At 38.8% G+C, this 25,399-nt stretch overlaps 1 protein-coding gene across 2 annotated transcripts in view; it reads right to left on the reverse strand.

Moving 5' to 3' along the window:
* BTBD7 (BTB domain containing 7) overlaps nucleotides 1-25,399 on the reverse strand; it is a 51,855-nt gene that overhangs the window by 12,260 nt on the left and 14,196 nt on the right. Inside the window, exons 2-8 of one of the 2 annotated variants that reach the window (XM_066321792.1) lie at nucleotides 20,596-20,781; nucleotides 14,539-15,618; nucleotides 5,405-5,613; nucleotides 4,174-4,249; nucleotides 1,716-1,876; nucleotides 1,269-1,412; nucleotides 924-1,037 (exon numbers count right to left, since the gene is read on the reverse strand). In XM_066321792.1, the coding sequence (XP_066177889.1) occupies nucleotides 924-1,037; nucleotides 1,269-1,412; nucleotides 1,716-1,876; nucleotides 4,174-4,249; nucleotides 5,405-5,613; nucleotides 14,539-15,618; nucleotides 20,596-20,677 (1,866 nt within the window). In that variant the 5' untranslated portion in view covers nucleotides 20,678-20,781. The remainder of the gene's footprint in view (nucleotides 1-923; nucleotides 1,038-1,268; nucleotides 1,413-1,715; nucleotides 1,877-4,173; nucleotides 4,250-5,404; nucleotides 5,614-14,538; nucleotides 15,619-20,595; nucleotides 20,782-25,399) is intronic. The other variant, XM_066321793.1, reaches the window with a different exon arrangement.

The following is a 25,399-nucleotide window of genomic DNA, read 5'->3' on the forward strand; positions in this document are numbered from 1 at the left end:
GAGTCCTCCATCTAAGGTTAAAAAGTCTTAAAATGCTTAAAAAATATAAAGAGCGTAATATGAAACAAGTTCTAATAGGTAGGAATCCTGACATGGGTATGGGGGTTGTCAGAACGCACTTTTTACTTTGGATATATACTAAAGCACTTCCATAGCATATACTTGAAAACTAAGAGTCAAAGCTTTTACTACATTTGTTAGTTTTAACAATCCAAGATACAAAGAGAACATTTTAACCAGCTAGTCTTCCTTTGCTATTTTAGTGACACTTGGTGCTCTCTAACTGCTGTGCCCAAAATTCGAAGTAGTTTTATTTTTTCCCCTCACAGAGGACATCAACAACATTTTATACCTTGAGAAAACATTTTCTCTCCTAGGCACAGGACAAAAGCTCCTAATTCTCTAGAGCAGATGTCGGAGTCTGTAGGTGATGTGGACATACACAACTTCATCTAACCCTCTTGTTCTGCTGTCACCTGCACTGCTGGAACTCACAAGCTCTCAAGTCAGAGCTACCTGAAGTGGTGGCACTGGTCAGTGACACAAAAGGCTCCCATTCTGTCAAACAGAACGTGGCACATTCCTGCCCCACACAACACCATCTCCACCCTGCCACTACATGTCACTGCCAGAGACCCTACAAGATCTTCAGCTTGACAGTGCTCAGGCAAGAAATTAAATAGGGAAGCGACAGCCTGAGAGGGAAACAAAGGACATTTAAATGGGACAAAGGATATTTATTCCATTTTGTGGAGGATCACAAGATTTTGGGTATGTTCTGATTCAAACAAGAAGATGAAGTATTAGTCCTCTGTCGAGTGGAACAGCAGTTCCCCACCCAGCTCTGGTGGGAGCTGGGGAGCCTGAAAGAGCTGGGACCAAGGTTGCTGACTAGCTGCAGACTGGGACTCTCAGGCTCTCACCTTGCCATCCGCCTGCCAGGAGGGCTGCTGAGGAGCTGGGCCGGCAAACTGGCTGGAAACCAGGGAGGTTTCCCTCAGAACGCTGCTTTGTTTCCGGTGGAATTTCATCAAGATCTGTCTCGCAAACATTTCAATTTCGACAAAAAAAAATTTTGTTGAAATTTTTTCTGACCAGTTCTAGAGACTTGAGCCTGATGATCAATCTTGTAAGTCTTGTTAAACTGAAAATGTTAGTATTTTAGGCCAGTACATGTAAAGAGACACAAAACATCCCAAAATCTGTCCCTGTTTACAGAACCCCCTGATGACTCCAATCTGAGAACAGTCAAGTGTTGCTGATATTACCTTAGCCTCCTCCACATATGGCGAGAACAGTCTTGGCCGCACATATATTCCAGCATTTTTTTGCCGCAGCCAGGCATTTGACTTTCCACCTTCTGATGTTGGTAGCATGTCTGAAGGAGGAGTACTAATCAGGCCTCTCTTCATCTTTAAGAATCAAGAAAGAATTTTACGGTTTTTAAAATATCAACATGGTAAAATCTTGCATTTAATGCATGCTTTACACTGAATCCTTACACCACTGATTTTTCTTTAGCCTTTTGGTAGATTTAAGGAACACAAAACCTAACCTGAAAGAGTGTTATACATCTATTACTCTCAATGACAACATTTTAGAAGTTAATCTTTAAAATAAACAAACAAAACTGACACCCACCAAAGCAAAAAACCCCCTCACACCTGAACACTGTAACACCCAGAGATGGTATTTGTATGAGACTACTGACTTACTGCATCACTCAGTACTTCACTATTCATGGGCAAGATGTGCTCAATTCGGACAAAAGGTAAAAGTGGAGACAGGATCTCTCTCAGCTCTTCAATGTCAAGATCTCTCCTCTTCACACCTCTTTTATTCACACTGTGAGCAGTACCACTGAGTAAATTGGGCTCTGTGGGAAGGAATAAGACATGCTCAGTTTTCATCAGAAAGTTTAAAGAGGATAGCACGAGGTACAGGGCTTACACGAAGTTACAGAAAAGGAAGAAAAATTCTCATTTTGTATCAGTAGCACTCTTCAGCACTGTTCCACAAAGCTAACAGCTGAACATGGCACTTGGTGCCACAGTCTAGTTGACAGGGTGGTGGATTGGTCAAAGCTTGGACTCCATGATCCTGGAGGTCTTTTCCAACTTAAATGATCCTATGATTTTATCTCATGCCTTAAAATCTTATATGAAGCATCCATAGAGATAGGTTCAGTTTATACCAGCACGGGCCATTGGCACAGCTGCCAGTTTCAAACAGTAAACCAGGCAGAAAACACAAATGTAGCATTTGCAAAAAACATACAGAAAGCTCTGTTAAGAGCTACACTATGAAACAGTTGTACCTCTCTGCTAGCAGTTCCCCCAAGGACTCTATCCTGTAGCTCCTCTGCCTTTCCCCAGCAGTTTCCAAATCTACAAATTTAAGAGTCCTCAGGATACCTTATTCTTGCCTCCTTGTGTAACTCACCTCAGTAACATGGTGTCAAGCCCACTCAAATTGCTCCCACGTTTACAGGACACCTATTTGTACCAGAAGCGGCATCTTCCTGGAGACAGCAAGGTGACCATGCAGCCCACATGTGTATTTTAGGTATTGTGCCCAACCTGAATTCGACTGACTCGCTTCCCTCTTTGAGGAAACCTGCCAAACACACCCACCCTCCCTTGGTACACGCAGCTCAAGTTTTGGCCACAGCTCATTACGTTCTCTAATGCTTTGTGGCATTTTAGTGACACTATCACACATTCAGAGCTGCAATATAAGGAGTGCCAGTGAGGAATTTAGATGAAATTACTAGACTAAATCTGGCCCTCATCTGAGAGAATTTGGCGTCACTATTTCTGCTTTTGCTTATTGTGTTATCCGATGATCCCAGATAAGAGATGTGAGCTGTTTACTTAATGAATGCCAGAGCAAGAAGCTGTGCAGTGATCCCAAAGGAGCAGCTTCTGCCCCAGCCCAGCTCTGCTACTGTTTAACTGGCTCCATTATGTTCCAGTGTGCCCTAGGACAAACACTTGGAAAATCCAATTCCAAAATGTTTTGGAAATAGATTAATACTTATTCAGGACACTAGAAGCACATCCTTTAACTAACTTTTTGTTGCATTTCACAAAACGTGTCCATGACAAAGCAGTTGCACTGCAAGCAGTAACAGTGGATTTCAAAAGCACAGGCAGCCTTCCAAAGACAGTAGTTATATCAGCACTGCTCTGTTTTTACTCAGGCGGGTTCTTCCCTTTCTGTTCTTCTTCTGGCACTATGTGATTGACATATTTCATAGTGCTGATGAACTACAAGATCCTTGCATTTGTTATTTGATACATACATGCTTAACCTACTTCCCATAACCAACACATGTAAGATTGCCCTTGAAGTTACCACTGTAGCAATAATGTGCATCTAGGCTTGTAAAAATACATTTACATCTTCTACAGGGAAAACACTGGTGCCACTTGTTGGCTTGTTTCTCACTACCACAGATTCCTGTCAGAGAGACACACTCAAAGTGAAAGGCTGACACAGTAAACTAAGAATAAGACTACTGTGAGAAGCCTGCATAACAAGATACTGCAGGAGGGTTTTATTCGATGAATTAGTTACAAGAAAAATAATTCTGAGACAACAGGAAACCAATCAGACTTCAAAATCAGACAGTCACAGAGGTTGAAAGGGCCTCTAAAAGTTTGGTTCAATCACAATCAACGCCCTCTTCCCACACCTCCCCAGCTAAGGCACAACACATTGCCCCTTCATTGCATCCAATTGGGATGTGAATACCTCCAAGGATGGAGATCCCACAACTAATCTGGGCAACCTGGGCCAGTATCTGACCATCTTCACAACTTCTTGTATTTCAGTTAATGCCTCATTGCCTCTCATCTTCTCCTGGGTGCAAAGAGAAAAGTGCTGCTGCTCTATTTTCTTTGCTTCCTGCCATTAGATATTTATAGACTCTGCTAAGATCCCCTCTAAGCCTTTTCTTCTTCAGGCTAAACAATCCCATCTCCCTCAGAATGCTGTGTTCTTGTTTTAGATAACAAAACCTTTAAAGAAAGCAAGACCACTTGCTTTGTTTTGACTATACTACGGACAAAGTAGATCTAATTTCCCTAAGTTACAGACCACTCACAAAATAGAACCACCATAAATTTTGGTTTATTTGGTTTAGTACTGAATGGTTTAAAGGATCCTCACCTCGATCTGCTATCCTCTTCATTAACTGGTGCTCTCCCCATTTAATCAGATATTTAAGAATATCTTGTTCACTTGCCTATAGAAAGAGGAAACCAGTAATCTGTATATGCTTAATGCAACATGCACACAAATAAAAGAAAAAAAAAATCACAGGTCTTTTACAGATATAAAGAAACATAGTTGTACCTAAGCATTGAAGTATTTGCATTTTATGATCTGCTTGCCACTTTCTCCTAATATTTTAAGCTCTACTACAGGTATATCACCACCATAATTTCTAGATTCATATTACTTACTGAATCCCTAGGAAGAAATTTTGTACAGAAGGAAAAATTTTATTTAGTATGGAAACTTACAGGTATAAAGTTTGAATTACTAAATTTAACTAAAACGGGCAGATCTACCTCTGGGTGTTTCAAGCTTTTGTTTAACATTACAAATTCAGCAATATAAGCTCTCATGGAAGATCAACAGTACTGTTAACTATAATTTCTGAAATGTTTCAAGTAAAATAAAAGACTTTAAAAAACCACTTCAAATAATCTCTAGCACTTCATCCTTTACAAAAAAGTAAGACTGAGATGAATGCAGTTAAAAAAAAAACAACATAGTAATCTTTAAGCTATTAAAAGGTGGTCATCATTATAACGATATCTCCCCTGAAGAGCAACGGCAGCAAAAATCCAGAATCTTTTTGCTTGCCAGTATGGTTCTCTCTCCCTAAAACCACACAATCACTGAAGGCAAGTCACACACACACAAAAAAATGCTGCAATACTTGTCAGAGGAAAGTATTTTTCTCTCTCCATGAAAATAAATTGAGTTTTCTGAACCATTTCTTATTTATTAGCTCCCACTGCCCCAAATTAGTATGTGTGTTGTAACAGCAAAACTACTCCCACCATGTAATTTTATAAATCTCTTAAACAGGCAAGGCAAAGGTTAGGTTCAGAAATGCTTTGTTTAAAATAATTTGTATCCATTTATAAACTATTATTAGACTTCTAAGCAACAGCATATACCACATTTGGGTTGTGTTACAAGCCAAGAACTAAACAATTTTCTTAATTGCTATTTCCATTTCCTTTTTTTACATATTATAGGAGTGCTTAGTGTGTACCAGCCCTCTTCAGCCTACAATTTAAAATCAACTACTCCCAAGCGTTTCCTAGTAATGGTACAATACATCCTGCTTCTAGCAGGACCAGCTGTGTTCTGCATTGCAGGTTACCTGTAAATAGTCAGACTGAATAGCTGTGAGCAGGTGGTCCTTGCTGAGCTCGTAGAAGACCTCTGAAGTCATGACCTGGGTAAACTCCTCACAGAGGAAATGTAGCGCTTGGCGATGCACCCACTTGGAGCCGTAGGGCTGAGAGCTCCACTTCAGAATGGCAATTAAGGTGTCCAGAGAGATGCTCTCGGCAATAATATCTTCACAGCCTAAGAAACAAGGGCAACAATCAACAATGTTGTTACAGAGGCACTTGGACCCTGAAAGAATAATACATGTGGCTAAATCTGTAATAGAAAGGGTTATATATCTACCCAGTGAGAGTAAAGCCAGGTGCCCTACAGATCAAGGTTGAAAACGAGTTTATATTTTGTCTAAAAGTACAATAATTTTAACAGTGGTTTATGATTCCAACTATACAGTTCTTTACTTTTTAAAGGCACACAAAGCGTCATGGCTGCTGGAATGCCTGGATAAACAACTGGAAAGCTAGTTCAACCCAATCAGAACCCCCTTTGGTTATCTGAGTGTTTAACACATTTTAACATTGAGAATTTGAGTCACTACTGTTCATAGCAGATTCACAGAAACCCATGAACTGCAACAAAGATGGGATTTCTGCCTGTCTCACTTTGCTCATGCACCCTCCTGAGACAGACCAAGCACGGAAGAACCACAAGCTGTAACAGTGCTGGTACTCAGCCACTTGGTACAGGATGAGGGCAGCAAAGCACCATTTTCTGACTCACAGAGAAGGCAGGAAGCAGTGGATGGCTGCTCCAGTCACCACAACGGCATCAGTACCCACCAAGGCACAGAGGGTACCGGGACCAGGAGCACATTCTCTGACAGGGAATCAGAAGGGAGGCAGATTAATGGAGAGTCTGTTACAGTTTCTGCCTACCCACTGCTTTATTAGGATCTACTCTTTCACAGGATACACATCTTCTGAAGGAGAGAGAGTACAGTTAAAACTCTTGAAGGGAAATGGAGCAGATTTGGAAGAAAAGAGGGAAGATGTACTGTGGGAGGGCTGAAAACATGGGTACTTGGGACTACAGAGTTAAGAGAGATGGTACCACAACATTGATAACTTGAAGTCTCCACTAGCACTTTGTTGATTTCATTTGTACTTCTGGTTTAGCACAAAGATAGCAATTTAAAGAAAGAAATTCTCAGAATTATACATTCCAGTCTCAACCCACTACAGCCACAAAATTACAGCTGTGCTTATGCCTATAAGAGGTCCCCAGACAGTTCAGAGCTCCATGTCTACCCTGCAATTTTATTTCTTATACATCATCATTTTTCTCTCAGTTTCAAAGATACCTAAAAACTAAATGTCATTGTTTAGGGATATGTATTGCATTACTGAGCTCTTGAACTAAGCTGAGTAAAAAAGTTTTTAACAGTAATCTCAGCCCTAGTCAAGACAAAGACAGGTCTCCTGATGCCACCTATTTTTTTCACTGGTGGCAGACAGATAAAATGCATTAGCAACAATTACCAGAAATAAAAGAAAAATCTTACTTTTCTACATAGGACAGCATACAGAATATACAGTGTTCATTCCATTTCCATTGTAACTAATAATGTGAAAGACATGTTTTTAAGGAGTAGGTAGTAACAACAGAACAAGCTTCTTCAAGTAGGATAGAATCTGTCAAAGGAGCTACTACTTAGAAGTAAAGTCACTAAAATGGGAATTTAAACAGGAGAGTTAGGAAGGTAGTAGAAAACAATAGTTTAAACATGAGACTGGTTATAAATTTCCCTGTCTTATCAGAAACACATATTTGTACCCAATACTATAACAACCACAATGTGACAACTGTAAGAACAATATTCTACCGATAAAATTTTCTAAGCTCTTCAGGAATATGCCTGAATGCATACACAGTTTTGGACACAATCTTTATTAAATTTCTAAAGCAATTATAAGGGTAATCTTTGTCCCCCAACAGTAATGCATTTTACACCAGTTCATAATTAAACAAAACTTTCCCCAACAAGCAGCTGGATGATGTTTTTTTGCCACGTCTGATTCACCTGAGAAAAGGAAGACTGAATGCAGCCATTGACAGAAGGGCTGCCCAAAGCACACACATTTCTGACTGATGCAGCACATGCGGCATTACCCTTTGCATCCCCAGACAGACGCTCCATTTGCTTTTGGCAAAGGGCTGAGTGGTGAGTTATGTTTCAACACAACTGCTTTATCCTTCACCATTACTGAAATAGTATGGCACTTCTCAGAGCCACCTAACTCCATGAGGTTACATATTATCATTACTACTGCTAGTAAGAATAGATACCTCATTATAGTTACTGACCTCTAACCTGCACGGCAAGCACCGGCCTCAAGTGACCAGGGCACAGGTCACAAAGATGGGTTGGAACACCCCTCCAGTCATCACTGGTACAAGTAAGAGCAGAGCAGAGAACTGCTCTGAAATACACTCTGTGTGAAACTGCCTCCTCTAGACAGGGGAATTCCCCAGATTCCTAAAGGATGAAGTCTTAAGTCTTAAAAAGTTCTGGTCAAGAATCTGAGAAATAGCCTTAAACAAACAAGAAACAACTAAACCATCCAGAACCCAACTTTTCATCAAAAAAAGAGCTCTAAATACTTAATCAAAAAAAGAGCTCTAAATACTTCAGCATATGTCAGAAACAAAAGTAAATGAAGTCTGAAGCTTTCCACTTCAGGACCCATTTTTACCCCAACACCAAAGGGCTGACATTACATTTAACTTTGTCATGCAAAGCTTTCCTTTTGGGGCTCAAGAAAGGAAAATGTTAAGTTAGCAGTAAACCTGGCACGTGAATGAAAGCAGTGACTAGCTGCAATTTGCTTAAGAGAGGAGTTTGACTCCCATGAATAAGAAACAAAATTGTTTGAAACCATTATTTAGGTCATCTGCACTCAGCCTTCCCCACTGAATCCTAACACAATTTTTTGCATGCAATTATTCTGCTTGCATGCAAGCTGACTTCAGCAGAAACTGAAGAGACTGCATTCCCCTGAACACTAAACATCACACAGTAAGGACTGTTCCATTTCAAAGGCAGTAAAGCAAACCCATACACTGGAAACAGTCACCAGGAAACTCAAACTACAAGAGCAGAGACTTATCTCAAAATTAATGCCATCCCTAGTATTTATTTATTTATTTTTGAAGATGCTTGTTCCCTGAAAAGACACCACAAATGCAGTTCCAAAGATCTGAGCAACACTGATTTATAGAAACAGTGCATTAGCTCAGTCTCAATTCTTCTGTCAAGTTCAATTATTGCACAACTAACAATAATATGACATCAGGTGAAAAGCTCATAAGGATGATTAGCAAATAAAACAGTCTTTTTACTAAGTGATTTTAACAATGGGTCAGAAGTGCAGGATTATTAGAAGTATTTTTTCTGAAGTAAGCATAAGGTAATAATTAAAGTGTTTCTTTGAGCTTCTAAATAAATTGGGGCAACCCAATTCTAGCTATGGAAGGAATCCAACTTCCTTTCTTCTTTGGCAGAAGTTTTTTCTGCTTTAACAGTCAGCCACTTGGCAAAAAAAGTAGTCATCTAATAGCCACAACATTGCTCTTCACAGTGAAAAAGAGCATTTTTTCTTGTGAATACTACTTTTTAATACTCAGGCAGCAACAGCCTTCCCAAGATCCATCTGCAGTGTCCCACAGGCTTCTGTGACCATAACTATCCTTCAGAGAGTCAACCTGGAATCTACAAAAAGGAAAGACAACTATCACATTTTGCACAAATTATGCTATGCCATGCACTTCTTTTGCTGGATGCCAATGGACGCTGCCTACCATCAAGTACTGTCTGCTTCCACAGTTCTCTCTCAAATGCAGTCCCACAGTCCTTCCAGAGGCAAACCGCTTGAGCCCATGTTTAGCATTCCAGCTAGTGGCTTGGGATCAGGACAGTTGACAGATCTACTGAAGACTAGCTAACTGCCTTCAACAATTAGCAGAAGTGGCATTAAGCAAAGCTTTTACTACAAAACTGTTAGCTTGATTTAATTCGTTCTGTGGTGAAGACTTTCCCCCTGAACTTGTGCACAACAGTGGAGCCAATGAAAAAAGCCATAGTAAGAATTTCTCTGAACACTGAACTGGAATCTAGAATCTATTCAATGTTTTTTAAGTTTGTCACATTAGGAGAGACCATGCTGGCAATCACAGGAATCATAGTTTTTGAATATTTTGGAACGTGTATTTAATACTGCTACCATAGGATCCCTGGCATTCCAGTATTTTAGCCCTCCTAATGTCAGGCAGTATCTGCTTCTAGATCACAGCTGTGCTACTGAATATGGATTTACAATAAAGTTTCTAAGTTTTTATACTTGTCAAGAGTAAACTCAATGTCTAAAATAAAAGTGAAAGAAAGCAAAAAGTCAGAAATTGAGTTATTTTTTTGTCAGTCTTACTCTAGAAAACTTCTTTGAATCAGGTGACAGAAAAGGTTCTCAGGCAAAACTATTTCATAAAGCCTCTCACAGCGAACTATTCTGTACCATCACCTCAGTGGGACTATTCATGACAGTGGGCAACAGGGCCAAGATGCAGTAGAGGATTCACATATGTAATACAGCTATCTAATGAAACTAATATGCCTGAAGTGAAACTTCCCTGCAATAGCTGGGCAGTACAGTAAGACTGGGAGTGGGGAGTATTTTAAAAACATGTGATGAACAGGACCAGGGAACTGATCTGGTTTTAGTAAGTGTGCTACAGAAGAGCAAGGGATAAGTGATACTAAACCAAAACTTTATGAGTCAGTGTGTTAAAATAATTGCACCAGTACAGTTGACAGAGAGCAGGTAGCATGAAGACAGAAACACTGCAGCAGAGGGTAGAACGACGCAGGCAGAGCATAGAAATGTTCTATTAAGGGATGTACTCCATCCTCCTGGAGAGGGCTCTAATCCTCACAGCCTCTGTGAAAGCCCTGAGGAGCTTCACTTTTCACAGTAACAACTACCAGAGCACCCTTAAGAGCAGTGTCAGTCCTATTAGGTACACATGGGTTTCAGTATGATCAGCTCTATTGACCAGATATGCTTGCTGATTAGTTCATTTACTCAAATTAGTTCATTCAAAGATCCATTTCAGTTTCTCTTGAAAGATAAGTGACAATCCTCAGCTAAAACAAATTAAGATGAAGGCAGAGGAAATTCTAGATAAAGGTAGTCCTGATTTACTTGGATGGTAAAGATTCACTGCACATACACGATCACTGTCTTCACCACAGGGAAACTACCTATTAAATCACAAGTCAGAAAAAGGAGTATCACTGTGCTAGGAATGGGAAAATTTCCATGGAAATAGTCAAAGCTGAATCATCTGCTAAAACTGAAGAAAAATTACAACATCTGGATACTTAGAAAGGTCCCTGAAGACAAATGAAACTAAAATCTGTTGAAAATAAAAACAGCTGATCAGAAGCTTTAAAATACATCAACTTCACTTGACACTCAGTTACAAGCACTCAGGCAAAACCCGGTGCAAGCGAGAAAAATGAATTGGAAAGAGTATCCAGTCTTAACATAATAAGCCCAAAATATTTTCCACGAAACCAGGGAGACAAGCTTTCCCAAGTTTGCAATTGGCTAGCAGGAGTGAACTGAAACAAAAAACTTTAGCTGAGGGTGTGGAAATCTAGAGAAGAAACTTAAGACATCAGCTAGCCAGCTGATGGGATCAGTCAGTACTTGGGCAGAACTGGACACCTGCTGTACCACAGAATGGAAAAACACTGCCCGAAGTCCAAGCTCAGAGACTTCAGGAGAACTGCCTGCTCAGTGGCCTCCAACACCTACACAATGCTGTCTCTTCCACATCCACAAGTCAGATGCCTGAGTGGCAGCTTCCAGCATAGAAGTCTGTTAGCTGTCAAATCAGGGAATAGGATGGACACAACTGAAATTAAGATGTCCCATCTACCTCATGTTAAGTATCATAATAAGTGAGGACAAGATGCTACCATTAAGTCAGAAACAAGAACAGTGGTCACGACTAAAGTACATCTTCAAGTGATCTCAGTCACATGGAGGAATATAGTTTTCCCTGGCCAAATAAGCTTCCTTTTAATTTTGATTATAAGATTATACCTGAACAGTTCTTCCGTGTCTGCACAGTACCAATGACCTAAACATGAACTCTGCAAATTAAGTATGAAACTATTAGATTCTGACTCCACTGGCATATACAGATTTACAGAGTGCTTACTACTTTATTCTGTAGCTAGGGAACACAGCACCAATTTGTAAAATCCTAATTAGGTGAAGTTAACATCTAGAATTTCATTATCTGAAGGAGTGCCAAACCTACATTTTCTGGTATTTGGTAATTTAATAGATTTCAACACTTGCTAATTTCACTGCATTTCTCTGCTATGTATAGCAACAGCCCCACCCCTCAATCTCACTACTTTTGTGGTCAGAAAAGTAGTGGAAAGAAGAAAACCTCTGAATGCCACTGCATCCCTCTACCTCCTCCCTATGACCACCCCCAAAACACTACAGCTCCAGTTCATCCAGAGGGCCACCAAGTCTGAGCCTGCACTGCTGGCTCCAGTCACTCAAGTGTGCTGCTGAGATGCAAGCCCAGTGTAGCTCCTGCTGCTGCCTTTCTTTTTACTCTCCTAGAGGTAGTACTGGGGGAACACTTCCAGGAAAAAGTAGAGATCTTGTTACCACTGACTCATGGAATATACATTCCAGAGCAGCACTGTTCTGTAGTGCATTACTGAAAAGAGTGCCAGCTGATCCAAGAGAGCTCAACTTAAAGTGAGCAGAAACAAACTCAACACCAAATAAAATATCAGCTCATTTTTCAGTATTTACTAACATAGAAAATAAAAGCCATTTTTCTATCTATAAATTTACCTAAGTTTCTCTTGAAAGTTCTCTGTCACTGCTTTTCTGCTTTGCTATAACTGACACTGCATCGTCAGAGCATCTCCAAATCACAGTTGTTCTAGTTTAGGTTTCCAGTGTGAGGAAAAGAATTGTAGCCTGTTCATTTATGAAACAGTGCATACTTATTCAGTGTCCCATCGAGGGTTTCATTTGCCATCTAATTCTCTCATTAGTATTCCCTAAGCACATTAAATCCTTTTGGCACTTGTATATATGTGCACACACCAAAATTGAGACACTCCATCACCTCTTTAATTTCAACCCATTTTCCTTTCTGGCTTCCAGTTGATCTATAGAGTTGTTCTCAAGTACTATTAGCTTGTGCATATCATATAGAAATTAACTTAATACCATAGTTCAACTTTAGTAAAACTTCTTGCCCCTTCTGATACATTAAGTTTCTAGGTCTACTGAGAAAGAAACAACAAAAATACGAAAGATGCAGATAGACAAGCGAGGCTCGGAAGGAGTGCCATGATGATGATCAAAGTACTGGAGAACTTAGCCTATGAGGAAAGACTGAAGGAAGTTAGGTCTCTTCTCCCTCAAGAACCTTGTCACAGTATTCCCAGACCTTGAGCTATTGTAGGGCAGCTGCAAAGAGGACAGAAGTTCGAAGTTCTCTTCTCACAAGAAGCCACATGAAGAGAATGAGGGGCAACAGGCGTAAGTTGCACCGGAAAACATCGCAGCACAAGATGTTCTTGCAATGAGAACAATCACTTCACCAGGACAATCTCCCCAGGGACACAGTATAGTCCCCATCACTGGTGGTTTTCAAGAAATGAGTGGACAGAATGCTGGACAATCTCACCTAGGCTCCCTTTCTCACTTGGATAGGGTTGGATCCTACAATCTTTTGTGGCCCCTTCTAACCTAGGCTGCTCTATGACAGGAAAATTCTGAGCCTAAGAACAGCCCAATTGCATCCTGTAGCATGTTGCCTCAGAAAATACATCCTCTTTGATCTGTTTGAGTTTTATTGCAGTACAATTATTTCAGCTTTCAGCACAATTGGAAAATTAGTTTCCTAATGGCAAATACCACAGGAGTTACAACAGTTCTGTTAGTTTCTCATATCCTTATCACTCTGTTTCATGTAACTATCAGGAAAAAACATTAAAAATATGACCTCTTCCTGCACTGCTTAATCTGCCCTTTCCTGTTAGTGTGCCCTTTCCTCTTTATCAAATTTCCTATTTTATTTAGAAACTAATTTATAGCTTACAATATCAGGTTTCAATCTTGTAAAATTTAATTTGACAGTTAAAAGTTATGGATGTACAGATCTACTGTCAAAAGTTACTTTTGTTAAAAAAATTATTAACAAATGATGTTGCTGATATACCAGTAAGTTCCATTTTCCCTTTCTCAGCTCAAAAGTAAAATTCTTATTCCCCACCAGCAAAGCCTGAAGCAATTCTCATCTTTCATTATGCATCCTATGGCCATTAAGCAGCACAAACACCAATAGACAAAACTGCAGGCAAAGCTCCTGCCACCACAAGAAGTACCATTAGTTCACTGGTGCTGAGACACCTCACTGGAGATTGCAGCAATTCAGGTCAGGAGACTGTATGTAATCAAGATTTGAATGATCTTCAAGAATAATGGAAGTGGTAAAACTTTCTAAACTTTATGTCTGAAAATACTGACTGACCCTGCCTTCAGTTCTGTTCATAGAGGGGCAGACATTAAAGACCTCAGACTAGCACAACTCAGCTGTTTAAGTTTCCCTTCCAACAGCAAGATTGCAGGGTTGGTGTCTTCGACATAAACTACAGAAATAGTCATTCAGGTTTACAGCCTTGTTAGCATATACAGACACTTCCTAACAAGTATAAATATTCCTTCTTCTCAACGAGGATCTCTCTGTAGTTTACACACAAAAAACGGATTACGGAAAGCAGGTAAGCTTTCTAAGATAAGCATTAGAAATATCAAGACCAGTTATACATGCTTGATAAAATTAACATGCTTCAACAATGATGCACCATACAACTAAATCTCTTGCATGGCATTTCTTATGTCCCTAGAAAATAGATGTATTATTGACAACTTACAGATGGAAAACAAATTCCATTTCTAAAGGAACTGTCAGCCACTGACAGCTGGCATCTCTACACTGCAAAACTGTTAAAACTTCTTTTAACAAGGTCATATATTCTACAGAGAGGACATTATTACATACCTTGTGCAAGCATGTTAAACTCCAAGAACAGTGCTATGTGATAAAGCTCCATCGCTTCTTCAGCCCTAGTCATGTTTAGTTTTCCTGCTACAAGAGCCTGAACTTCACTTAAACTGCCCACTGAAGGACTGGAGTGCAAAACAGAGAGGTCCACCACATCTGTATACATACAGTTCAAAATGACCTTAGCATATTTTTTTGGTATGATAGATTCATCCAATATAATTCTAGTTGGAGTCCGTAGAGTTCGGTCCGTGATTTCCTCACCAGTTCGTATCCTCCTCTGCAGCAAGTGACGGAAAAAGGGAGATCGTGATGAAATAATGGCTTTGTGAGCTCTGAGCTCTTCATCTAGACAGTTCTGACTTCCACCAAAAGTTTCAACCAAATCAGAATTGGAGGAAAAGCTAAGAACCACATCGTAGTAGCACATATAATCAAACAGTGCGCGCATGTCAACATCTAAGGAATTTGGTGTTCCAAATTCTTCACTAAGCTGCACAAGGATATCAACATTTTGGAATCTCGAATCCTCCATACCAAACTCGCCCGTATAAAGGTAGTGTAACAAAGCTGAAAACATAGGCATATCTATGCCAGCTGTGTTAATATCCATTATTATTTCTGCCCCATACTCTGGTGAGGAAGAAAGCAGCGTCTTAAAAAAGGGACACCTTGCCGCCAATATCGCACGATGCACAGGAAAACAAGTTTCTTGAAATATTAAGTCAACATCAGTACAATATTTGTATTGATAAAGTTCAGCCATGTCTTTTTGTAGCGTCCTGGCTTCTGGTCTTGCCAAATTAGCTTGTAGATAAAGTTCCTTTAAGGCTGATGTTCCCTCGTATTCTTCTACTAATGCATTAACATCTCTGACATCCCAGCCTGAGAGGAGCTCACGCATCTGCTTGGCGTGGTCAGCAGATCGGCTCGATTTCCGACGCTTAATGAATTTCTTCTTGAGGGTGGCAAGGCCAGAGGTTTTCTTTTTCTTGTCTTGAGGTTTCTCGTGGCCATGGTCAAGGCTATACAGCTTTGATTCACAGCCAAAACCTTGATGAGAGTAGGATGATGTCCCTAAAGGCAAAAAGGAAAATTGAACACATTTATTCTTTAAATTTAAAAGGGAGGGCCGTAACACCTAAATACTCCATCAATGACCCTGCGTGTTACATTGTTTTTCCTTCTCCTCATATTAAATAATTTGACAACTGAAAACCTGACTGAAGTCTTTTCTGGCCATTAAGAACAAAGCCTTTAATTTGCATCTATAAAGTTTATAGTTTGGTGGGTTGCAGAGTGTTTTGTCTTGGTTTTTAATTATTTTTTTAGTTGGTTGGGTTTTTTTAAGAGATGTTCAATTTGAAGAATCAAGCAGTGCCAGTTGATGTAGCTCTACAGCATTATGGTACACTTATCTAAGCAGGAAGAGAATACTGCAGTTGTAACATTAAAAGTATAATTGTATTAAATTTTTCTAAGCCTAACATCTCAGTGAAATACTAGCAATCCTCCCTTAAAAGTGTTTTCAAATTCTGTTCTAGCATTAAGTGTCATTAAAACAACAGACACATACCTGGCATCAGATGGTTATAGTAACAAGAAAAAAAAGAACACAGTACCAAAATACTCAGAGCAAAATCAGCAAGAAAAGTAAAAATCTTGTCATCTGATAATCAAGTAATGCCAAAGTCAAACACAAAAAATGGGCTCCTTTCCACAGAACTATAAATACTAATTTGTGCATACACACCATCAAAAAGAATATAGAGAATGAAAATTTTACTGTATTATTACAGATTTCCTTTGAGCAGAGCATTATACGATTAGAGTATACATATAAGTATTTTTCCTCTTGAAAATAATTTATACAGAAATTATATAATAAACTAATACTGATAGCAATTCAGTGAGAAAAAAGGAATTAGAATCTGCATTTCTACAATTAATGGAAAACAAAAGTAGTGTTTTAGGAAAAAAAAGGAGTTAAAAAATATCTTTAAGGTGAGAGTCATGCTTCTGTTTAAGGGTTATTTTTTAATTTAAGTTTATTTACAGAACTCTAAGCCAGATGGTGAACAACCTCAGACATACATGACAGGAAAAGAGAGAAGGAAGTACAGAAACCCAACTCCCACTTCTGGACCAAAGAAAAACAAGAAGAAAATATCTGCAAATGCTACACAGATTAGTAACAATCACAGTTCATCTGAAATGGTATTTGTCCATTTTCTGTCAGGAATAGTTCATGTTTCTGTTAGCACAGTTGTGTAGCTTTACTACTTGTTGCCTTTTTTATATATCTTCCAAAGCCCATCCTAAAACCAGAGCATTTGGGGTCCTTCACAACTTGTTCTATCATTGCAGTCTCACAGCTCCACCTGTTTCAGGCAGATTCACTGTGATGCTGTTTTGACAGGGATGTTATGGGCCAGTCTGACAAAACCCAGGCCATTTAGTTATCTTGTGATTTCAAATATTTCTTGAACTTTGAAAGACACAGGAGTAATTCAAAGCTGTATTTGAGACTAAGGCAGCTGCAGCAATCTAACAGTTTGCAAATTGTTTAAGCCTCAGTAACTAAGTACACTTACACAGTGGCTTTTATCTCAAGCTATTTAAAACTCCCACAAATCACACAATGAAGCGGTTTTATGATTCTTGTATTAGTAAAAACTTTGAGACAGAACATTGCCTTATTTGAGGAAAAACATCTAAATATTTTAACCAAGTTTAAAATTTGCTTGATCAGGCAATATGTTACTAATCATACTGAAATTTCGAGAAGCAAAAAGAGTATCAATTTAAATTAAAATAACAGGAGTAACTCAAGACAACTTCAACAAAGAAGTTGTGCTGCAAAATCCACCATAAAAATTCCTTCCACATGCTATACTAGATATGACAATGGAAAAGTAGCAATTCAGCCTCCTGCTGAGAGAGACAAGCATAGAATTTCTGCTTCATTTAAAGAGGTACATTTCACAATAAAAGTAAAACTACACTTTTGTCACTCTATAATGACAGATTCTGTTTCCAGAGAACATGCCAGCTCATTTCTATTTGAAGTACGTTGGATTCTAATGGCAAATTTGAGTGCAGAACATTCTCTAACATTCCACTAAAGAAAAAGTAGGACACCGCAAGTCTCAATTTCTTTCCTCCCTGAAGGCTGCTGTGAAGTATTACTTGCACATGAATCACCATGAAATACTAAAACGCCATTCAAACCTTTGTGTACCCTGAGCTACTTAGAAGATTTAACTTTGGATGCACTGCAAACCCTTGCTATTAACCCTTACAAGTGCTGCTACAAAAGCACCACCACACAACTGCTTTTTGTAAGAAGAAGAGATGCACCATCATAAGCTCTCTGGGCTCACAACAGCTGGTGGCTCCATATCCCTCAAAGAATCTGGAAGAGAACGTTTTTGGGCTGCCTGTATTCTTTCATAAGACAGCAGCATTAAAAGTAGGAAAAAAATTTATTCCTCAGCACTATAACTAAAAGGCATCAATCTATTAAATGCTGTTCAAAAGCAATTGCTACTTCATGCCCCTAGACCATACCCAGCTTGGGACAGACAAGTATTTATGGAACAGATGACTGCCAAGAGGAGCTGCTTGGGAACTTGACAATGAAAAATGGGATCTGTTTAGTCCTTTGCATGCCCACACATTTTAATATCTAATTATAGAGCTCGATATAAAAAAGCAAACATCTTGAACAGATGCACCACCCTAGGAAATGGTGTGAAATCCTCCTCCTGAATGCTGCAGACAAAACAGCAAGAAGATGACTAGTTAAGCCTCAGCTAAAACAAAAGTATTATTTTCCAGTAAGCACACTACACTATTTTTTACTGATTAATCTCCTCTTCACAAACTATAAGCAAACTAAGATGAAAACAACTAACAATAGGAGCTAACACTAGGAAACTGCTGTTCTTTGCCATATCAGCCCTCAGACTTCAGCATTCATCCTGCATTTAGCATGAAACATGGTGCGCTGCTTTAACAGTAAAGTAGCATGTCTAAACCAAACCCATAGACCTAAATCCAGTTTCCAGGAATAAGGCAACATATTATGAAGCTATTATAACACTATCCACCAGTTCTGCTTTAGGGTAGTAAATAGATCTAATGCCTTCTACATAAAAAAACCCTACAATAGAAACAGACATCTCTCTCTCCCCTGAACAAATGAATAAAACCCCATAACAAATAAACCCCAAACGTGTAAAAGCTGATATGACATTAAAAAATTATTCTGGCAAGTGAAGAAAACCTCAGCTATCGACTTTAGAATACACCTATTTTCTACTGAGAAAGCTACAAAACCCAATAATGTCAACAAAAATCAAAATGAGGAAGAGTCAAATGCCATGAAGTGGGAAGAAGAGATATACCCATGTGATGTAGATAGCACACTCATGGAACCCCATAATATCAGGATATTTCAGCAAGAATTTTACCCAGAATTGCTCATCAGCCTTCCCTAAGAAGAAAAGAGAACATGCTTTTAGGCCTTCCTCAAAAAGAGTCTCAGCCACAACTTCCCATAGGTAATGGGGGTCAGCGAATTTATTGTGATGTACTACATAATGGGTTGATATTTTGAGTTTAATAATGAAGAGCATCAACTAAACCTTCCACATATCATGTGGAAAGTTTCTTGGGAATTTAACGAAGCCCTTGGAAATCTCTTCAAATCTGCTCAAAAGGTGTTTCAGCTGGCAAATCTGCCTGTTTCAAGGGCTCTAAGGGTTTCTCTTCACTCAACACAGTGGCAGATTAAAGAACACCAAGACATGTAAAAAAAGCATTTTAGCCACATTTTAGAAAGCATATATGCAGACTGGAGCAAGTATTTTACTAGTTAGCTATGAAACACTGAAAAGATATAAACCCTTGAGCAGAACTTTACAGCACAGATACTGTGATGTTAGTACTAAAAGTTCTTCCTTGACATGCTGTGACAGCACACACATCCTTCAATGTAGCAGTTTGTGGTCTGTCCTTAAATGAGACCTCAGAGCTAGGAATGCCATGAAAACAGAGAAAAAAAAGAGAAAACTTACAAAGTGAATCAATTCTTCCTCTGCTAAGGATCTCACCCTGCTTTCAATGGTAATTAAAAAGAAAAGTAACACTGAATATCAATAACTACTTATGCAGTGTTGCAAGCTGAGGCACAAAGGAGAAAAGCCTTTATAAACTATTGATGTTATTTACTGCTAAGATCATTCTTCAGGCTGTCAGGGTTGGTTTTTTTTAAGGAGTATTTATCTTCTCAGAGACTGCCTTCTTTCAGATTCATAACATAGCTGTTTATTATTTATAGTGTGACAGTACTTAGATCCACACTGAGGTCTCTTTGTACTAGACTGAAAAATGCATAAAGGTAATGCCTGCCCCAGTTATAACTAGGATGAGAAAATACTTTCTTAAGGGCACTTCAACACAGGTCTCCAGCTAAGCAAGGTCCTGGCTTGTAAATAATACTGCTAGGACAGTAAGTACCCCATTTCCCCATTTTACAGAAACAGGAAAACAAGTGCCTTTTTGTTCAAGCCTGTCTGTTACCGTAACAGGTTTATTACTAGAGATAGTCCTCCAAGCAGGAAGGAGGTAATTCCCTTGGACACAATGCCAATACTACCATGAATACTGATGATCAAGGGTTTTACATGCTCTGACACAGTTTGACAGAATTCTGAGGAAAAGCAGAAAACAGCAGGAGTATTTAACAGAAAGCAACTGCTCTTGAACTGGAAAAACTATTATGCATGGTTTAACTATAAAAAACTCCACTTATTTTATTTAAATAACCTGGCAACTGTTTACTGGCAAAAGGCAGATCAACTCATTGCATACATAGGCCAAACAGATGGACAGTACTGAATTTCATGCACGATTGAGCTTGAATGGATTCAAACTGGTGACCTAGAAAATAGAAGCTCTCCATAACATTTCTGCAAGCAAATCAAACCCAGTGCATACACAATCCACCACGTCATTTATGTAAGTGACAAGATAACTGAAAAGAGTTACCTATGAATGTCTGTTGTGCCTGTGAATTTCCCCCTACCCTTGGGGAACACGAGTGAGGGTAGTTAGATGCATTAGCACCCATTTTCTTCAGTCACTCAGGCATTCCGCCTGCTGGCTCTTCAATGTATAATCCCATAATCCTTTATAAATCTTCAATCCCAGGTCCAGCGTTCTGTTCCTCCATTTCTGAAGAACAAAAACACCAATAAGGTACATCATTATTTGTCACTAAATGTTACGTGATTTAGACAAAATCAACTCAGCTTCCTGCACACAGTATTTTAATAAAATAAAACCTCCAACACTTTCAAGATAGCCTTTCAATTGAATGATTAAACCAAGATCAGAATTACTTTTCTCCCTACAATAACCTGTAATTTTCCAAACCATTCACAAATTATATGATAAACTGCAACATGGAACAGGATGGCTATCAAACTTTTAGCTAAGAAATATTCAAGGGAAACTCGGTCTAGACTAGGTATTCTCCTTTGACCATACCAAGAAAGACTTTTCATATATGTTTATACCTATTCCCACATGGTTAAAAAATCCCAAACTGAATTATATTGATAGATAAAGCTAAATAAGCCAGTCCTATTGGAGATTATACCACCATCACTGATTTCAGCTGCATTTTTATTAATAAAGTTCACATAGTTCTCATTCAGCGCTGCTTGTCAAATTCAGACTTGAAAAGACCTAGAAGTATGTTTAAAATAGTAAAAATAAGGCATTAAGGATTCATTAATTTTTTGGGGGGAGGCATTTGAAAACATCTTAGAAATCAGTTCTGAGGTAATTTGAACAAGGATTCATTGCTAACATACAACAAAGACATTCTAATTTATTCCAATATTAGCAGTTTTACAATACTAATTTGAAAAATGAAAGTTACCACATGAAGAACCACTACTACTGTCAACTGAACACTTGTGCCCCCTTCCAAAATACAAACATGAAGATAAAGAGTGACACAAAGGGAAAGTCTATACTAAGAATCTTTTGGATTCCCTTGAATACTGTGAACACATATATATTTGCTATATGCTTCTGAATTTTCTTCTTTTCTTGGTAGTCTCTGGCATGTTAAATTGGCCAAGAAAGTGACATGCAAGTGCACCTTTCAAGGAAACACACAGTACAGATCCCGGGGAGCAGAAAGTGAGAGACAGGCCCGGAAGGAAAAGGCTGCAAAACTCCTGTAGGCACAGAGGTGAGAGGAACAAGTGCTCCAGAATGTGATGGCTTGGTATATGAGGAGAAAAAGTAGGGAAGGGTTTGAAAACCTGGTTTTACAGATGTGGTTATCAGGCAGAATCGTTGCTCTGGTGTGCAACACAACCCAGGGTGGCCTCACATAGCTGCAGCCTGCTAAGGACTAGTGGGATTCTGCCAGGGCAGGAGACACAACCATAAAACCACCACAGCAGCTTTCAAGCCAACTTAAACCAACCAACAGGTTTGCAAATGCGAAAAGGGAGCTCCCATGCCTGCCCTCCCTAGAGAGATAGCCAGGTCATCTCAACTGCACACAACCTTGAACTTGTCTCCACACAGATTCAGCTTGCTATACATCAGGAAACAAAGACAAAATACCCTCCTACATGAACAGAAGCCTACTTGGGATGAAGACAGAGCCACAGAACACATAAAACAGGCAACATCACACCACTGAATACCAGTAAATCTTCTCAACAAACACAAGCTGTTGGATCAGTTCAGTCTTAGCCATTGCATGCACTCATTTTCTCCCTTGTGCAGAGATAAGCTATTCCAAGATCACTGAATCCATATGGTGCAGATTTCTACTTCATTTATGAAAAACTTCACTGACTTGAGAAAAAACGCTTAGAAAATAAATTCATTAAAACAGTGACACTCCAAGTGATTTCTATATGCACCAAGAGTATGTTGCTTAAATGTGGTGTAAATTTCTAGATGGAATTACACTAGGACAAACTTTGTGAAGGTAAAAGTCACCTTTCAGTTTGAATGCTAACTTGCTTACATGTAAAGGCTAGCAACCCAAGTAGATACCCTAACAAATTTCCTTTTCTCACCTAAAATTGGACTGGTTCATTTGGACTTGAGTCCTGGAACAATGCCACTGTTATTCCACTTCTCTACATTCAGCTGCAGTGTGATAACTTGTATATTAGATGTCTACAAACAGTTTTCAGTTCTTCCTGACACAGGAAAGAGCCCAGGAGCTAAGTAAAAGAAGAAAGGAAAAAAAAAAAGTGTTGGGTTTTTATTTTTTTTATAAGTAAGCACTCAATATTTAGAATCAAGTCCCAGGAGAAAGTTAATACCTTCCACCTCCTTCCACTTGGCAATAAATATGTGCCAAAAGATAGAAGGAATGCAGTCAAGGAATATATGCAACTATTCAATATCACTAGCAGTCAATGCTTGAATTTGCACACCAGGATTTAAATAAACTTGAAAAGGAACATCATAAAAAATTCCTAAAATATACAATAGATAAAATTAATTTATTTGGAGGCTCACCACAATAACATTGTTACACACTAAGCCCAAGTCAGTATCCTGCAGAAGGAATTCACTCACTACATTTAGAATAGGTAACTTCCATGCACTGCTAAGTCATGTGTCTGCAGGCTGATTTCTTAAGAATATTTTGCATCTTGAATTCAAACGTTTTGTAGTTCATAAAGTGCATTTGGCCCCATGGCTCAAAATTGATCATAGCTTTAGTTCCATTAATGTCCTTAACCTCATGTATGAACTGAAAGCACATTTCTTTTATTTTTTAATACAGTACTAAACTTTACAAGATAATATTATATAACCCATGTTGCATTTCCAAAAAAATTTAGCTAGCACCAGTGATGAACTCGTCCTGGAGGAAGCCCTTCTTTCCTCTTTTCATTCTCATAACCACTTTTTCTACTTTGTTCTGTCCCTAGTATTTTGTAAACTGGATAAACTGACCCAAATTAGAGCCAACTTAACAAAAAGTCAAAAGAGAATCAGGCATCCAATTTGTTTGTTATGGCATCACACAAATACTTGCACAACTCCATCTCTGACAGCAAAGTGTACTTGAACCACTCATGGATTTAGATGCCTTTTGTTGTTTGGTTTGTTTTGCTGTTGTCCACTTCAGCCTCTGTACTAAACACAGCCTACATGAACAGCAATCAGTCTAACATGTAACTAGCTGAATCTAGTCAATACAACTCAGCTACTGCAAAAATGCCAAGTCAAGAACACAGCTACTTCACAATGAAAAGCAATTGTAAAAGGAGAGGAACATAAAAATTAAGGAAAAACTCCAAACCACAAACAACTAGATCTTCAGATGCAAAAGGAAAAATGGATTTCGTTTTTGCTTGCAGAAGTTATCTTGCATACCAAAAGGTCACTTATTTCAGCTTAGCTGAAGAACTTTTTAATTGCATTTTAGCCTCAGAATATGACCATGAAACTTTGTTTTAAAAACTACCATCAGGTGAACTTTTTCTTTCCTTTTCATTAAAAGCCTGCATGCATCCCCGTAAGCAGTACCAAAATGAAACTAAATTCAACATCTGCTGACCAACTGAAACAGTTGTTGAGAGCAGTGACGCATGCACAGATGTGTTATGGACGTACACACACACAGGAAGAGTTAAACTATGTCAAAGCTTGTTTAAAAAAGCCTGTACTGAAGAAAAAAAAATATGGCGTGTGTTATACAAAACAAGAAAGTTAATAGACACCAAAATTACCACCCCAAATCCTACAAAACAGCACAAAAGTGACTTTCAGATTATACTGATACTCAGAATATAATTTAAAACAAACGTAAGTCTGGTTAAAGGTTTCAGTACCTGAAATAAATTTCTCAGTCTTCTCAATATTTGTCACGCTGAACCTATAATCCTAAGAACCTAGATGAAATGCATCTGAGGTATCTGGGCTGACTGCCAAGTATTCCTGGACTGGGAATTTTGATTTAACAAAACGTCTCTGCACAGGATGGACTCCGGGTAACAGTGACACTTTGTTTATATCATCACTCAGTACAAACGTTTCATAAAATGTCCTGTAACTCACTGGGATCCAATTAATATAAAGGGCAAGTTACGGAGTGCAACAACAGGTTTTACAACCATTTGATTTTTCCCCCGTAAAATTTTAAGAACTTTGTGTTTCTTTTGGAGTTGCTGTCATAGGATTATGCAATAGCATAATACTAAAACCAGAGTTGGAAATTATATCAAGTACATGCGCATACTTGTACCAACATGGTATTTCAGGTTTTCATTTTACCTAACATGCTTTAAATATACTATGAGTAAATGACAACCCAGGTATCATAAGAATAACTTATTCATGTTTGCTTAGATTTTTATCCAGACCAAAAATGCTATGCTATTTTGCCCCAACAGCTCTTTTCAAGTAACAAACACAACTTAACTGCAATATGAGATTACAAGACCCAGCAATTTAAAGCACCAACCCCAGTAAGGAAACAAATCAACTAAATTTCAGCGAAGACAAACGGATCTCCACAAAAGTTAGGTAGATCAATTAGATCAGTAACTGAAACAGAAAAAACTTGTGAGAATAGACCATTGCTATCATGCCCACAGCACATCCCACCAGCTTGCCTTAACATCCTTTACCTGTCTCCAGCAGAACAGTGGTTTGTTGACCAACAGAGAGCCCTGACCCATCACAAAGTGATTCAGGAACAATCCCATGCTCAGAAGAACAGAAGGAAGTTCCCATCCACTGAGAAGTTTCCAGAGCCAGCCCTGGCCATGCTGGTTGTTATGCTGGAATTACAAGT

Source organism: Sylvia atricapilla, chromosome 6, assembly GCF_009819655.1.
Source record: "Sylvia atricapilla isolate bSylAtr1 chromosome 6, bSylAtr1.pri, whole genome shotgun sequence".
Classification (NCBI taxonomy): Eukaryota; Metazoa; Chordata; class Aves; order Passeriformes; family Sylviidae; genus Sylvia; species Sylvia atricapilla.